The following is a 15,463-nucleotide window of genomic DNA, read 5'->3' as shown; positions in this document are numbered from 1 at the left end:
ATATTATTTCCACATGTCTCAAAAAATTTGCATTCTATAAATCTTGAACACTCAGAGAGAAGTAACGTATTTGGATCTGAATAAAAGTCCCCTTTCTGTGCTTTTTTATACGAAAATGAGTAAATGCTTTTATATGGAGTGAAGCAAAACCCTGCTCTCTTTTGAAGAAAATGAAATTCATTGTGTCCCGGATGGACGCCAGGTCCCGGATGCAGAGCGGGACCTGTATGAAATGTGTATGAAATCCATGGCTGAGGGGTTGGCACAGCTTTTAAGACCGGAAATCCTGAGGGGTCTCCACCTGGTGCGTAGGGGCGGGAGGGCTGCTGGAAGGGAAGTTCCAGAATGTGCCCTGTGTCATAGGAATGGTGTGTCTTGGGGTGAGCTGGACGCAAGGTGTCAGGTTCTTTTGGAAGAAGCAGACCAGAGGAGTGAACGTCTTAAGGTGACTTCACCCCGTGAGCAGTTAGTGGGATGACAGGTGGGGACCACGGGATGCGGCCCCAGCTGTCTCGTCATTAGGCAGCGCTGGGCACATCCCCTAGCCGGGCGGGTTATTCGAGCCCAACTCCCTGCCTCCCCGTGAGGTCCTCACGAGCGGACAGAAAACATGAAATGCTAAACTGCCACATAGTGATGAAAGCTACAGTCACCTGGATTTGGGGATGGGGAGGAGTCTTCTTTCTTCTCTCCCAACTACTTATGGTTTTCTACCCTGGGCTTATTTAATGCCTTTTAAAAAACAAACAAACAAACGAAAAACCAAAAACGAGTGTTGAAACATTGATGCAATTCTAAAAGTCAGCGGACATTTAGGAACAGGCTGATTTTTTTGGCTTTCTGGCCAGTCTTGATTTCAGTGGGCTTCATGGTAGTTTGTTTCATTACTAGAGCACTTGAAATTAAAATCTGTCATTCCTCACTCTTGGTTTTCTGCATATGCAGTACCCCTGGCTGAAGACAGACAGAGGGAAAGAAAAAAGTAAAAGACTTATTTCCAGCCCCTGACAAGGGAGGGAAAAGAGAAAGAAAGGATGAAGTAGGTAACATGGAAGCTGACGGGACAGCAGGGCCGAGGCTCTCCTCTGATGGGAATGGAATTCTCACTGTGCAGCCAGGAAGGCCGGGAGCGAGCCAGCACCCGACCAGGTTCTTCCCACTCACACACCTGTCCAAGCCCTGCTTTCTCCCAGGGACCATAGGTCACACCCTGCTGCCCAAACTTCGTTTTCAAACAGAAAACCACAGCTCTGAGAAATTAGGAGACACACCCAGCATCTCAGAGTTCAATTACTGTCATCTGTCATCCAGCAGAAAGGTATCGGATGTCTTCTAAGTACAAGGCACTGGAAAAGCCAAGCTAGAAAAAACTCCCAGACTGGCTTGGGTCTCACAGACTGCCAGAATAGGGGAGGGTGCCGTGGAAATGTGAGGGCGCCACCGTCTTGGCAGGGTGCTTCTGGGTCACTTGCAAAGTCCCGTGTTTGACAGTTACTGTGTCGAGGCGGCAGCCCAGAGCTGCAAACCGAGTGTGCGCCCTGGGCACCCACACGTGTGGCATGCCCGTGAGGCTGCCCTGGCAGGGTGAGTAGGCTCTCCCGAGAGGGAAAGGCAGAGGACACCTCAGAGAGCAGGCTCCGGAGGAACTGCAAAGGGGTCTCCTGGCTGGAAACAGGGCGAATCTGCGACCAAGGTAGGAAGTGAGGTGGGGCAGGTGTCAGGGAGCTTGGGGTTCATCTCAGCTCACTCAGCTTCAGACTCTGTCCTGTTAAGGATTCAGAGTGGGTCCCTCAGGGTCACCGCCCCTCAGGGGGCCCGTGGGCAGTGGTGGAGATGTCCCATGACCACCGGACGCTGTGCCTTTGGCCCTCCTTCTTAGAGCAGAGTTGTGTGTGATGTGAGCCGTGGAGGGATTTCAAGTATGGACCAGATGTTTTGAAATCTGTATTCTCAGGAGGTTATTTGGCCAGCAGTGTAAGGGAGGTGAGGTTGGAGACTGGAGGATGAACCGAGAAGGGTATTCCAGAACTCTATGGGAAAAGGAAGCCTCCCCAAGTGGAAAACAGAGGAGTGGGAGAACTTAAGAGGCAGACTTTGCAGAACTTGAAGAATTGCAGAATAAGGCAATTCTGGAATGAAAATGAGCAGCTGTGGAATGCAGCAGACAGGTGAGCAGATGGATAGGTGGTGTCATGATTTGGCAGCACCACAGAGGAGGTATGTGGTAGGGAAATTAGCAGGAACAAATAGATAAATGAACTCGCCTCACAGCAGAGAAAGGGTGGCCTAGCAGAAGCATCTCCTGGGAACATTCTAGAGGTGCCGACTCTGCGCTGACCCCAGACTCGCAGAGTTGGGAGCCAGGCTGAGGACCATCAGCTGTTTGTCCAGCGTCCTTTGGGGGCCGTTCTAGTAGTGATTGTAAAACAGTCAGGGGAGAAGACACAGCTTCGCTCCTTTACTCTCCGGTAACAGGACTCCCCGTCATGCAGTGGCACTTTTTAACCTCTGTGGCTGTCACCTTCCTGTGTCCAAGGCACTTTTCCATGGGGTAGTGACCTCTGTATTCTGCACTGGTGGAAGAGCCAGCTGTGCTGAAGTCTGGCGCCTACACTGAGCAGCAGACAGCTTTTTCCTCCTCAGAGACGTGTGGGTTTCCAGGGATGGCCGTGCAGACTGAGTGGTGGGCACTGTCCTGCTGTGGGTCCCTAGGATCTGGCAGTGGTGAGGCCCATTCCCTGGAAGCCCCTGCCCCTGCCTGCAGCCCTTTTGGCAGTGGGGTTCCTCTGAGGGGAGCCCTTTTGGTTTCCAGATCCAAATGGAAGCCTCTACCCCCAGGAAGGCCGGCAGAAGGGTTAAGCCATAGCTGTCCCCTGAAGACAGTGGTGTGGGGCTGTGGAAGCCATTCTCAAGGCCCAGGGTCTGCCCATCCCACAGCATGGCCCCTGCCCTGGACCTGTGGCACTTCTTGGAGTCTGAGTCTCAGATCCACCAGGGAAATCCACCGCTCTTTCATGATGTAGGAAAAGTTAGTGATATGCATTTGTTGTTCTGGGGCAGACTGTTTTTTGATGAGCCCCCTGAAAGTTGAGACTCAACCAAATACAGGTTTAGGCTGCAATGAAGAATGAAAGCCGCGACAGAGTCAGGTAACAAACTGCTCAGGAGAACAAGGAAAGGCAGGGGGCCCCAGGTACAGTAAGAGTAACCCTTCATGCAGATGAGGATGCTGGGTTTGAATATGCAAATGAGGAACGGGGCCTAGGAGGAGGCGGCCAAGTCCTGACACATGTCTGTGTGTGCCTGTCTGCCCCACGAGGCTGCTCCAGGCAGTGATGGCTCAGCTGGGCCAGGAGCCGAGTTAGCAAGTTCAGGGCAGCCCTAGGGACCCGGCACAGAACGGGCAGGGTCCCACCTCCCTAACACCCCCGACTCTGAAGTGATTCTCGTAGCGATGCTGTTCCATTTTAATTTTCCTCTTAAAACCCACTGCCGTGGTGTCATTCGGGAAGCAGAAGGTGGTGCCTCAGGCATCGCTAATTCAAAAGTTTTTAAGCTTGACACCACAGTGGGGGCTTTAGCAGGGCAGGGACATGAAGAGGGAGAGTGGGGGCGACTGGGAAGCTGGGAGAGTGGGAGAGCCTGGCCCCCTCACAGTGTCGTCTACTGGCAGTGTGGGCCATCAGTATGCTCGCGCTCAGGTGCTGGGGGAGGGGACTGGGTCTGTCCCGGAGTCCAGGGGCATTGGCTGGCCTCCGTCAGCAGTCAGGTTTTACATTCCCAGGTGCCCCCTCCTCTCGCTCCCATTTCCCGTCCTGCCGGTCTCCTAGGGTCCCTGTCTGCGCTGGGCTACCACCTGTCACTGCCGTTCTCCCCTGTGGTAACTGGGAAACGACGCGAGGTTCCAGAAAGCTCTTTGAACTGCTGTGGCGGGGGAACAAAACTAAGGCACACTGCTTGATTGCTGGTGGTTTGGGAGTGATGGTCCCTTGCTCTGCATCCCTGAGTGTGTGCGGAGTGACTCTGGGTCCAGCCAGACAGGTCCTGGCAGGACGGTGGCACAGCCCCAAGCGTGGTGTGGGCTGCAGGGGCTCCCCATGCCAAGTGCTGCCCACCCCTCTCCTTCTTCTTGACCTCCAGAACCAGCTGGAGGCCCACCAGGATGAGGGCATGGTGGTGTCACACATGGCCGTGGCCGGTGTGGGGATTTGGGTCGCCTTCACATCTGGGTCCACGCTTCGCCTGTTTCACACTGAAACTCTCCAGCACCTGCAGGACATCAACATAGCCACCCCTGTGCATCACCTGCTACCAGGTAGGGTCTGGCGGGGAGGGCCTGAGGGCGATGGGGGTGGGGGTGGGGCGCTGCTGGGTGACCTCAGGGCAAGGACACTGTCTAGTTAGGGGACCGAATTAAAGCCGCACCTCACAGATGCTTTCCCAGCCTTAACGCTAGTGGGGCTCGGTGCTGGGGCAGGGCTCTACAGGCGCCCCAGCAAAGGAGACTCACTGGGCTGGGGAGGTGGGGGCATTGGGGGAGCCTCAAAGGCGGCATCTCGGGGGACCTTTCTTGGGTTTGCTCTGGTCAGTGCTGCTGGCTTTCACCTCCACACTACTTTGAAAAGCCAGGCTTGGGTGGCAGCTCTTTCACTTTCATGTTTCCCGAGGACAGACGAGCAGATTGTTGGAATGTCCCCGAATGTAGAGCTCGTGGACACACGTGGGTGCCCAGGGGCTCCACATGGTGGGTGCGTGAACAACACACGGGAACCTCCCTCCGAGGTGCTGGTCTCCAGTTCTGGTTACAGCGGAACGCAGCCTTCATGTGTCTTTGATACATCATTCCCACTGCCGACCGAGCCACAGAGCATAACACGGTCACATGCCTCTCTCGTTGACCATGTTTTCATCCCCAGGTGGTGCCCCTTGCTGTTCTCCATCTGTGTGGCTCTCCTGCAGACCGGGCACGGTGCAGTCAGGTGTGAGAGCACCTGGCACCCATTTCCCTGGTGCGCCCCCCCTTGGGCCTGACATCAGCGTCATCCCAGGCTCCCTCTGCCTCCTTCTGGGTCCCCTCTGTCCTGGGTCTCTTCCTGTGCAGATAAAATTCCAGCTCCTCTTGGGAGGCCCGTGGAGGCACCGACCTATGCCCGGCTGCCCAGCGCAGGGCAAATACCCCTGGCTGGCACCCCATAGATGAAGTGCCTGTAAGCTCAGACCTCTGGGGCCACGCGCGCCCCTCCCGCGTCTCACGTCCTCCTCCCAGGGCTTGTGGCCTGTGGCCCAGGAGGAAGGTGGGTGACGCAGGACTTCAGGGCCTCTGATGGCATTCCGTTTGCCACACCACCGACAGTGGTGCCGGAGTAGGTTCCCCGGGAGGTTGTCACCCGAAATCGGCTCTCATCGCAGTGTGACTTAGGGAACAAGCAGCCACAGTCACTTGTTCCCCTGTCCTTTGCCAACCGTCTTCCTTGTAGGCCAGCGTCTCGTGGTGACCAACACCCGTGTTGTACTGTTTGGCAGGTCAGAGTCTCGTGCGTTTTCCCTGTGTGAGCACAGTGCCGAGGGCGTCGGGCTCTGTCTGGTCGTTGTCTGGACGCTTGTGGTCCCGACCCACGCGTGTCCTGTGTCACACGCGTACGGAACCTCTGTCCTGCAATTGTGCTCATGAGGTCGCCTAGAGGGATTTTGTTACACGTGTGGCAACAGCACGCCACGTTTCCCTCCCGCAGTCGCGCTGGAACATAAAATTCTAGGAGGTTCTAGAGATGAAGCCTGCCCAGGCCAGAAAACACAAAGCTATTCTGCTGCGACTCGTCTTTTTGGTAAATTAAAACTCGGCACACAGTTCTCGGGGCGCAGCTCACAGCAGAGCCGCCCAGGAGCTTGCGCAGCCCCGGAAGTGACGTCAGCGCGCAGCCGCGCCCGCCCCGTAACCGGAAGCGCGAGGCCGCGAGGCTCGGCCTTCGGCGTCCCGCTGGGCGAATGCGTCGTCCTCCAGGGTCTGTGAACAGACAAAACGGCCAAAGTTTGTTGTTAAAAACCTGTAACCTTTCTGAATACCACTGATGACATCATAGGGGAAGTCAGCAAATTAAACCAGACTCCATTGTTTATGACTCGGAACAAAACCGAGCGATGAGGGCGTGTCCCCTGGGCTCCCGGTGCCATCCTGGATTACCCAGCAGCTGGTTAACCGGTGTTAATCCCACACTAACCAGCAGCCTGGCCCAGCCGCTGCCTTTGCTGTGTGTGCGGGGGACAGCAGAGCAGGGAGTGACTTCGACGACACTGGGCAGGCCTGTGGCTTCTCCCAGTCACGGTGTGTGTGTGTGTGTGTGTGTGACAGTGTGCGTGGCCTGTGGCTTCTCCAGGTCACGGGGTGAGTGTGTGTGTGTGTGTGTGTGTGGCCTGTGGCTTCTCCAGGTCACGGTGTGTGTGTGTGTGTGTGTGTGTGTATGTTTGTGAGTGTGTGTGACAGTGTGCGTGGCCTGTAGCTTCTGCAGGTCACGGTGTGTGTGTGTGAGTGTGCGTGGCCTGTGGTTTCTCTCAGTCACCCCCTCCTTGTTGTAGGCGTGTGAATAAGCCTGGGTGCCATTGTTTACGCCCCCTCCCTCCCTGCCCTCCAGGCGCTCCTGGACCGCAGCTGGCTCAGGGGAAAGGGCTGCTAGGTTCCCAGAAGAGTATGTCCTCAGTCCCTTCTTCACGTTTGAAACTCGTTTTAAGCGCTCTGCGCAGCCTGGTCGCCTGTCATAGTGTCAGCGTCTCTACGTCCACCCCACGCCCCTGGCCTTGAGTAGGTGGCCCTCCAGCTGCAGCCCGGCCAACTCACAGCCGGTCCTTGGGACCCCGTGTCCTGCCTGGGAGAGCACGGGGTGCTTCTGATGGGCTGTCCCTGGACACCGGACAGCCGCACTCCAGCTGGACCTCCTGAGCTGGAAAACTACCAGTTTCCCTAATTATTATTTCAGGGAGGTTCTCACACGTAAAAGAAAAGCTGACGAATCACATGTAGACTGCTTAGAAAACGGAACACACTATCACTCACTGGAACTTACCATCAGTCTGAACTTACTTTCAGACCAGTAATTAAAAACAAGAAATTTCTGGGTTTTCCCTGCTTCCATCTTCTTTAATGATTAAATAAAAGCTGTGGCTGGTACTTATGGGAAGCCCCGTGATGGTTTCAGTTTGTCTTACCAGTGACAAGCGGGGTTTTCCCTCCCCTACCGAATGGCTCTCCCCATCCTGGCCCCCAGCTCCTTCTGGGCCTTTGAATGGTTTGTTTTGTGCTTTCTGTTTAGAAGGACCCACTTCTGAAGGAAGAAGTTACTTTACAAAGACATAGAAAGTCTCCCAGGTTTTTACGACATAACACATGTAAAAGCTGGGGACGATGAACCTTCCAATCCTGTTTACACATAGAGAGGTGGGGAAATTCATGAGTAAAAGATCACTTCCAAATTGTATTTCTTAAGGAAAAAGTAGTTTTATCCTTTGTAACTCGAAGGTGAATTCCTCATTTTGTTTCACTGGCAGTTGCGAATGTTTATGCCTCATATTTTAGGAGGTATATGGGCTTTTTATGAAATTCCCACTTTCCTCCTCAGTTGTCTTTGAAGGCACGTGCTTTGTAGAATAAAAGTATTTCAAATGTTTCTTTTATGGCCCCAAGCCAATTGTGAACCAAAAAAGGGGGTTCTAGGGAAAGTCACCTCACAGGGCGATCTGACCGCAAACCCTACCTGGGCAGGTGGATCGGCAGCCCCGCCCCAGGCCTGTAATGTCTTAGTAGACAGCCTTGTCTCCAACTTCAGCTTCTATCCTTGTGGCTGTGCCTGTTGTTAGCACACCTGGAAGTAAGCGTGACCTCCCGAGAGCAGCAATGGCCTTGACCGCCCTGTGACCCCCCCCCTCCCCGTTTTCCCCCTTTTCATCTTGCTCACGTCCCTCCTTAACCTCAGATGCTACAGCGGCTGCAAGGCTGTCACTCGGCAGATTCTGAGACTCTGTTCCCGGCACACGTCGTCAGTTAGGCTCAAGTAAACTCATAAAAAGCTTCTACAGGTTTGGACGTTCTTATGTCAGCACAGTATTTTAAGAATTACAAATTCTTTGTGAAAGAAAATGTAACTCAGAGATTCATTTTTTGGAGAAAAATGGAACTCCATTGCCCAAATCACGATGCTTCAGGATGTTCAAATCGTAAAAACACTTATTTTTGTGAATTGTTTTCATTTGTGTGCAAGACTTGCCTACTCGAGTGGGGGTTTGTATGGGATGACGCCATGTGACAGGCCCACAGCCCGCGAGGCCAGGGTCAGGGTCATTGGTGAGAGGTCACCAATCCATTCACTTTTGCTGTTTCCAACACTTTTGTACTTTAAGAAAGGAAGTTTTTAAAATTTAGGAGAAGGGGACACAGCGTCGCTTGATTTTCATTTCCCTTCCACACCAGTGGCTTAGGAAAACGCTTCCCTCACCTTAGGGAAGGTGAGCTGTCCTCGGGCTGCGTCAGTTGTCAGCATTCCCTGCTGCTCCCCGTTTTTCTCAATGTCGTGAGATAAATTACTCATGTGAAAGCTGTGAGTGGGAGATGCCACCTCACCAGTGCAGCAGGCGTGCTGAGGGGACTGTCACCGTCCATCCGCTGCCCCGCCGGCTTCCTCCCCTGAAGTGCCCTGGAGGGTGGGAGAGGATGGCTTATACTAAACTCGAATGGAGGTTTGTGTTGTCTCACAGAGGGCCAGAGCCCTGAGCGTTAGTGAGACTGCTGCGCCAGGAAGACGTGCCTGCATTTCCTGGCCTTGCGGGCCCCCTGGGGCCCAGCAGGCGTGGCTGTGGCTGTCCAGCATCAGTCACACTGCTGCAGCATTCCCCTTAGCTGTGGAAGTGACAGGCCCCCGCCACGCGTGGGACTGTGTTGTGCATTAGCAGAGTTAGGAAGGTTTCTAAAACCCAGGCAAGCGTTCAGAATTCCTGGGAATGTAAGTCATAGTGCCTTTTTCAGAATAATACAAATCTCTTTAGAAATAAAACTAATTTTTGGTGTTTGTTTCTGCTTTAGTTCCTTCGTGGTTTTTTTTTTTTTTTTTTTTTGGTGACAACGGCTTCTGGAAACATGCCGACCCGTCTCTGGCTCACGGTCATTGCTGTCCATGCTCTTTGTCTAAGATGAACTCAGGTCAAGTGCAAAAATGTTGGAAATACTTCTACAGGAAAGGAGAATCCGATTGCTTGTTAGGGATCCCATTTCTTCTCACTAAATTGTTCTCGGCTCAGCAGCTTTGGGCTGAACAGAGAAACACGCGGAGTTACCGTCCGTCTTCTGAAAGCCGTGAAGCTGAGCCTGTGTCAGGGCAGGGGCAGCTGCCGTGCTCGTCCGGAGTCCCTCTTAAAGTCAGAGTCGTGTGCGGTGTTTGTCACCAGGGCAGTGGTTCCTGGCCTGGCACCACCCAGAGCAGTTGTTCCATTTGTCTGGGCCTCGGAGCCTTGGCTGTAAAACAAAACAAAATGAAAGAAACAATGAAAAGCTGTAAAGGCCCTTCTGACGCTGGTATTTTAGTATCAACATTTTCCAATGTTGACCTGAATGTTCAGAAAGTCACACAGGACTCTGGGAGTGTGTCCTGCTGGGTTTGCTCTCAGCTCAAAGGTGTCTCCTGCTGGTATACAACCAGCCTGCGGTAAGTGTGGGTGCGTGTGCGTGCCTGCGTGCGTGTGTGCGTGCCTGCGTGCGTGCCTGCGTGCGTGCGTGCGTGCCTGCGTGCGTGCCTGCGTGCGTGTGTGCGTGCCTGCGTGCGTGCCTGCGTGCGTGCCTGCGTGCCTGCGTGCTGCACCGACCAGAAGTAACCGGTTTCGGAGACGGACGGTCCGGGGCCTGTGATTCGCCTCCGCAGGGGCCCTGGGACTGCAGAGCAGACGGGGTCCCAGTGGCGTGTGCGCAGGGGCCGTCCCAGCATGCGTTTCTCCTCCCGTCGGCGGACGTCGGCGGACGTCGGCGGACGCGCAGGGCGTGGGTAGCGCTCCAGTGGCCCTGCGTCCTGGCGGTGACCCTGCGCCTTGCTGCGGGCCGAGCACGCTGGGGCCCACGTGTCTCGCGGCGGGACGCCCACCACGCTCTGTGTGTCCGTGCAGGGCCCCAGCGCCTGTCGGTGAGCAGCCTGCTCGTGTGTGACGGCTTGCTGATGGTGGGCACCAGCCTGGGCGTCGTGGTGGCCCTGCCCGTGCCTCGTCTGCAGGGCATCCCCAAGGTGACCGGTGAGTACGCGCTCCCGCCCCGCCCTCCCCGCCCCTCCCGCGGCGCCTCCGCCTGGTCCTGCCCGGCCCGGGCGCTCGCTGACGCGACTTGGGTGGCTGGGGCTTGTTAGGTGCGCTGTGCTGTGCTGTCGCGGGCTTGTCCTGTGTCGTACGTGACGTGCGTGACGGCGTGTGTCGCGGCACTTGCTGCTTTTGTGCTGAGCGGCTTCTCTGCTCCCGGGTTGCCGTTTCCTGTTACGGGGCCCGGCGGAGTCTCATCCTGAAACGTGTTTTCACGGCACTTGCACGGCCACGTCCTGGTTTCTGTGGTTCCGTAGTTTCCCCAATGAGAACAAACGCCTCTTAGGTTTTGTTTCGCAAAGAGGGAGGCCGCTCCCGGCTTCTGTGCGGTGTTGCCGGGACCTCACGTGGGAGCGGGCTTTTCGCGAAGTGATGCGGCCGCCGGCCCCGAGCTGAAGATGCCCGCGTGTCCGGACCTGCGGTTTCCCGTCGGGGCCCGTGGGGCAGCGCGCGTGTCTGCAGCGCGAGGCTAAGGGACGCTGGCCGCGGCGTTTCCTTCCGCAGCGAAGGGAGGCCCGGGGATGTGCGGGGAAAGGGCCGTGTTTCTGTTTTAAACACAGTGGCGTGTGTGCACAGCTGCCAGTGACAGGAAAATGTGAGTCCTTTAAGTAAAACCAAGAACTTCAAGTTTATGTTGAGCCTGTAATATCGGCCGTTTGGAAAAACACTCAGAGGAAAAGATTTGCAGAAAGCGCCCCGACGTGTGGCCGGAGGCTCCACTTCCGTCGTTTCTGCTTCGCTCGGGCCCACCGGCCCGCCTTCCCTCGACCGCCGTTCTCGGGTCCCCCTGAGAGGCCCGTGCTGCCCACGAAGCCAGCCGTGCGCGGCCCCCCGCTAGGGCTGAGGACCGCCAGCTGCGGGCGGCCGTGGCAGCCGAGGTCCACGCACGCGCCAGGCCGCGGCTCCGCGGTGCGCGCTCGGGCACCACCCCCGCCACGGGCTGCCTGCGGACTTGGGCGCTTCTGCACCTGCTGGAGCTGTCTCGCGCCCTGATTGGTGCGCGTGCTGACGGCGTGCTGGTCCCTGCTGTGCCGCGCGTGCCTCTGCCCCGGGTGCGGGTGTCCTGCTGCGTGTCGAGTCCTTCCCAGCATTTGTGTTCTGTGCTCTGGCTCTGAGCGTGCGTGGCCGCCTCTGCTTTCCTACACGGGCCCTCTTCCCCTGGGGGGTGTTGCGGGCCACCTCGAGGGCCCAGGTGGTGTGACCACGTCTTCCCAGTCGTCAGGTCACATGACACCACGGCAGCTGTGTCCTCATCCCCCCGTATTCCCACCAGGACCATCTCCATTTGCCCATCTGGTCACTGAGCAATGGCATCTCCCTGTGGCCAAGGTACCCTGTGATTTCATCTGCTTTGGCCAAAGGGGGATGCAGGTGAGGGCTGTGGCCTCGTCTCACCCTACGGGCACACGTTGCCTACATTCATGCCCCGTCCCCCGGGCAGCACTTAAGTCTGGACACCCTGACCCCACCTGGCACTCAGGAAGTCGGTGCCAGGGCTCCATGCGTCACCAGACACTGAGGCAGTTTCTGCCGAGTGCTCTCAGGTTGATGATGTTTTGAAAATTTGAATGACGTCACTTTTAAACCAAAAAGTCCCCCTTTTAAAAAAAAAGTCATCTTTTTTTTTTTTTTAAACTTTTATTTATTTTAAGTGTGTTTTCCCAGGACCCATCAGCTCCAAGTCAAGTAGTTGTTTCAATCTACTTGTGGAGGGTACAGCTCACTGGCCCATGTGGGGATCGAACCAGCAATCCTGTTGTTCAGAGTTCGTACTATAACCAACTGAGCTGCCCTGTAAAGTCCCCATTTTAATTAAAACCATAGAATTAACTTGTACTAACTCATAGAACCTTTTTGTAATGAAAAATGGCAGGAAGTTTAGGCACCTTGTTCCTAAAACGGACTCATTTCAGGTGTTTAATTTTTATGTGGTGCCCAAAAGACTTAGGGAAGTTAGTTACGTTTCCTTAGAGCAAGTGAGAGGGCTCTGTTCATGCAGACAGCAGGAAATAACTCTTCCTCTAAAAGTACGACGTGACATTAGAACTGAGATACTGTTGACGAAAACTCAGTGTACTTTAGACTATTATTTTGAAAGCTTTCTTAGAATTAACTAAACAGCCAAGAAAATGTAATCCAGAAGCTATTTTAATTCTAACCTGTCATTCAGTAAGAGGGTTATTTACGGGGTTTGTCACTGGGCCCTGCGCTGCTCGTGTGTCACTGTCCTGTGTACAAATGATGCCGACACTCTCCCTTTCCAGGGAGAGGCATGGTCTCCTACCACGCGCACAATGGGCCTGTCAAGTTCCTGGTCGTGGCCACCACCGTCCCCAAGACAGACAGGGACAAGCCCAGGGACAGCCTGCCCCCCGGCACGGAGCCCCCGGATGGAGAGCAGAAGGACGAGGTCCCCAGCGACGGGGCCAGGCCCTGCTTGGGTCAGCGCAGCCCTGATGCCCTGTGGCTGGGGGGTTCGCTGGGCTCTGTGACACATGGAAGTGAGCTCTCATCGTCCACCGGGTCCCTGGGGCCCAGGTCTGAGGATGGCACCATGTATGACCTGCTGCGGCACCCCAGCATGGCACCCGGGGGAGGGCGGCGAGCCAGGAGGGCGAGGGTCAGCTCGGTGCTGGTGGCGACGGGTGGCCAGGGCCACCGGCGCCTGGGCAGGAAGGCCAGGCCGCAGCGGCCCGAGGAGCTGGCCTCCTCCATCATGGTCTGGCAGATCCCTCTGCTCAGCGTGTGAGGCCGCGGCCGCCCTGGTTGGGTCAGTGAGGACTAGTCTTCGGGGAAGAAATGTGCAATAGCATGCGGGTGGCGTTTCCTGCCTGGGTCTTTCTCTTGCTCGCAGCACAGCGGGACACAAACGTTTCTTGAGAAGGTGGCAGGCGGAGGTGAAGCGTGAGTGAGAGGACTGTCCCCACCTGGCCCTGTCCTGCTACATGGGGCGTGTGCCGACCAGGGAACTTGCAGCGTGTTTAGCAGCGTGGGAGTGCGCTGACCATTGTGGACGTCATCTCGCTCGGTTCAGAGCTGCATGTCCTCGAACCCAGGAACAGCAAGCAGCGTAGGTAACGAGGAGGACAGATAGGTAACATGGCCTGGCCCCAGGGTATTGGCTTTCTGAAGGAGCCGCGTTCCCCAAAGTGGTATCATGTGCGTACTGTATAGCTTAACAAAGTAGTATTTCTGTATTGCATTTTGTCTGTTAAAAATTAACAATTGATGTTTCAGTCAATATATTATATGTAACATTTCACAGGTAATGTTTGCTTTGAACCAAATGCTCAGTACCTGTCAACACTGAGGCTCCACATCGATGCTAAAACGTTCTCTGTCGCCTGTGAAATGGCGTTAATATCCATGGAAGAGGCACAGATATCTTAGTCCCCAGGGAGAGCGTGGGGAGTGTCTTGTCCCTTCTTTCAGGCTGTGCCTTGCACCTGTGACCTGACGTGCTGTTTGTGTTTAAGTTCGTGGTGCTGGTGGGTGCCGCTGTGCCTTTGCTGGCAGAGAGACACAGCCCAAGATAGGTGACACTCCGATCGCAGGACCAGCTGTGGTGTCAGGCTGCGGGAAGGATCATTAGGCTCGTATGCTCAATGTGCATTTACGTATCCATCTTTCACTTACTGGGTGATTAAAAAAACTAATGCGGGCATCACCAGAAGTAAATTTCTTAGCACTTTACAGATGACTAAAAAATTGCTAATTTTATGACTTAGCCAAATATTTTCCAAGGTGCATACATAGCCCCAGGTGGAAGTAATTCTCCCCAACCTTTCTTAAACTGTTAGCTGCTATCTTATTTCATAAATAAAGTCTTTTTATTTAAAAATACAATATTACGAGTGTCTTTTTCCCCCATAAAACAGAAAGGGGCAGTTTGTTCTGAGGGTCCTTTCAAACTCGCATGAGAACTCCCAGAGACAGTCGCCGTGTGGGTGGGGACATGCGTGCTAAGAAGCTGTCATGAGACTTGTGTCCTTCCGGTGACATCCCGAGTTGATTGAATGTGAAATGTGAAGAGGTCGTGACGGTGGACTGAGCCCGTAACGTTTGCACCGATGACACAATTAAGCTTTCAGTGTCTTCACTGGCTGATAAGACCACAGCACTTGCACACACGCCTTTCATTTCATCCACGGTACCGAGTGGTTTCGGTCTTCAGTGGTATCTCAAAGAACTGTTTTACAAGTCCCACATTTTCTTATGGCGCAAGTAGGTCCAGAGCTCAAACCGTCCCAGCTGAGGAGGACAGAGTGTGTCCACCCACCGGAGGAAGCACTGCACTTAACGAGCTGCAGACGCTCCCAGCACACGCGTGTGCCACCAGGAGTGTCCCTCGGGTTGCACTGTCCCTTCTTTTACCACGCCCTCGCAGAGCCTGGGTTCTTCCTGGACGGCCGTGTACGTGGCACCTGGGCCCCACTTACGCATCTGCCCGAGTCCCTTGATGCTGTCTGCCCGGCGGCTCAGAGACTCGATCGTCGCCTACCTGGCTCCCGTGTCACTGTCGCCTACCTGGGCTCCCGTCTGGGCGTCGAGACCACAGGTGTGGGTGAGTTTGGGCCAATGCTGTGCACTGTGTCCCCAAATGCACGTGTTAGAACCCTGAGCTCCAAGGTGGTGGTGTCAGGAGGCGGGCCTGGGGTCACAAGGAGGGCCCCAGGCTGGGACCAGTGCCCTTGTAAAGGCCTCTGCAGCCCTCCCTTCCCCCCTCCGTGTGAGGCACAGGGGGAGACGCGTCCATGAGCCAGGGAGCAGATCTGCTGGACCTTGGTCTTAGACGTCCAGCCTCCAAGGGCTGAGGGAGGGGACCCCCGCCTCCATCACTCCTGGTTTCCCACTGGGGACTGTGCGTGCATAAGCGCTGCCGGGATACAGGTCCTGTGTCCAAAGGGGGAGGCTGCTACCGGGCACAGAGTGGCACGAAGCTGGAAGATGGGACCCGTGCCTGGCCCCTGGGCTCTGCTCCCTGCATAGTGGGGCCGAGGGGCAGGGCGGAGGCTCTCCTGTGCGTGCCCAGTGGGTGGTGTCAGCTCTCCCTACCCATCCAGCCAGAGCAGCTGAGGGAACTGGTGGTGGGACAGAGCTGAAGGCCCGTTAGGGGTGAGTGCTGTCGCTGTCCCGGGGGCAG

At 55.4% G+C, this 15,463-nt stretch overlaps 1 protein-coding gene across 7 annotated transcripts in view; it reads left to right on the top strand.

Annotated features, from left to right (window-relative positions):
* ARHGEF10 (Rho guanine nucleotide exchange factor 10) overlaps positions 1 to 14,166 on the top strand; it is a 121,484-nt gene extending 107,318 nt beyond the window's left edge. For all 7 annotated transcript variants that reach the window (XM_081046174.1, XM_081046175.1, XM_081046176.1 and 4 more), the window contains 3 exons: positions 4,141 to 4,315; positions 10,138 to 10,260; positions 12,585 to 14,166. In XM_081046174.1, coding sequence (XP_080902300.1) covers positions 4,141 to 4,315; positions 10,138 to 10,260; positions 12,585 to 13,069 — 783 coding nt within the window. In that variant the 3' untranslated portion in view covers positions 13,070 to 14,166. The remainder of the gene's footprint in view (positions 1 to 4,140; positions 4,316 to 10,137; positions 10,261 to 12,584) is intronic.
* Positions 14,167 to 15,463: the final 1,297 nt, after the last annotated feature.

Source organism: Rhinolophus hipposideros, assembly GCF_964194185.1.
Source record: "Rhinolophus hipposideros genome assembly, chromosome: 4".
Classification (NCBI taxonomy): Eukaryota; Metazoa; Chordata; class Mammalia; order Chiroptera; family Rhinolophidae; genus Rhinolophus; species Rhinolophus hipposideros.
The sequence above is the reverse complement of the archived record's forward strand: the minus strand, read 5'-3'. Positions and strand labels throughout refer to the sequence as shown.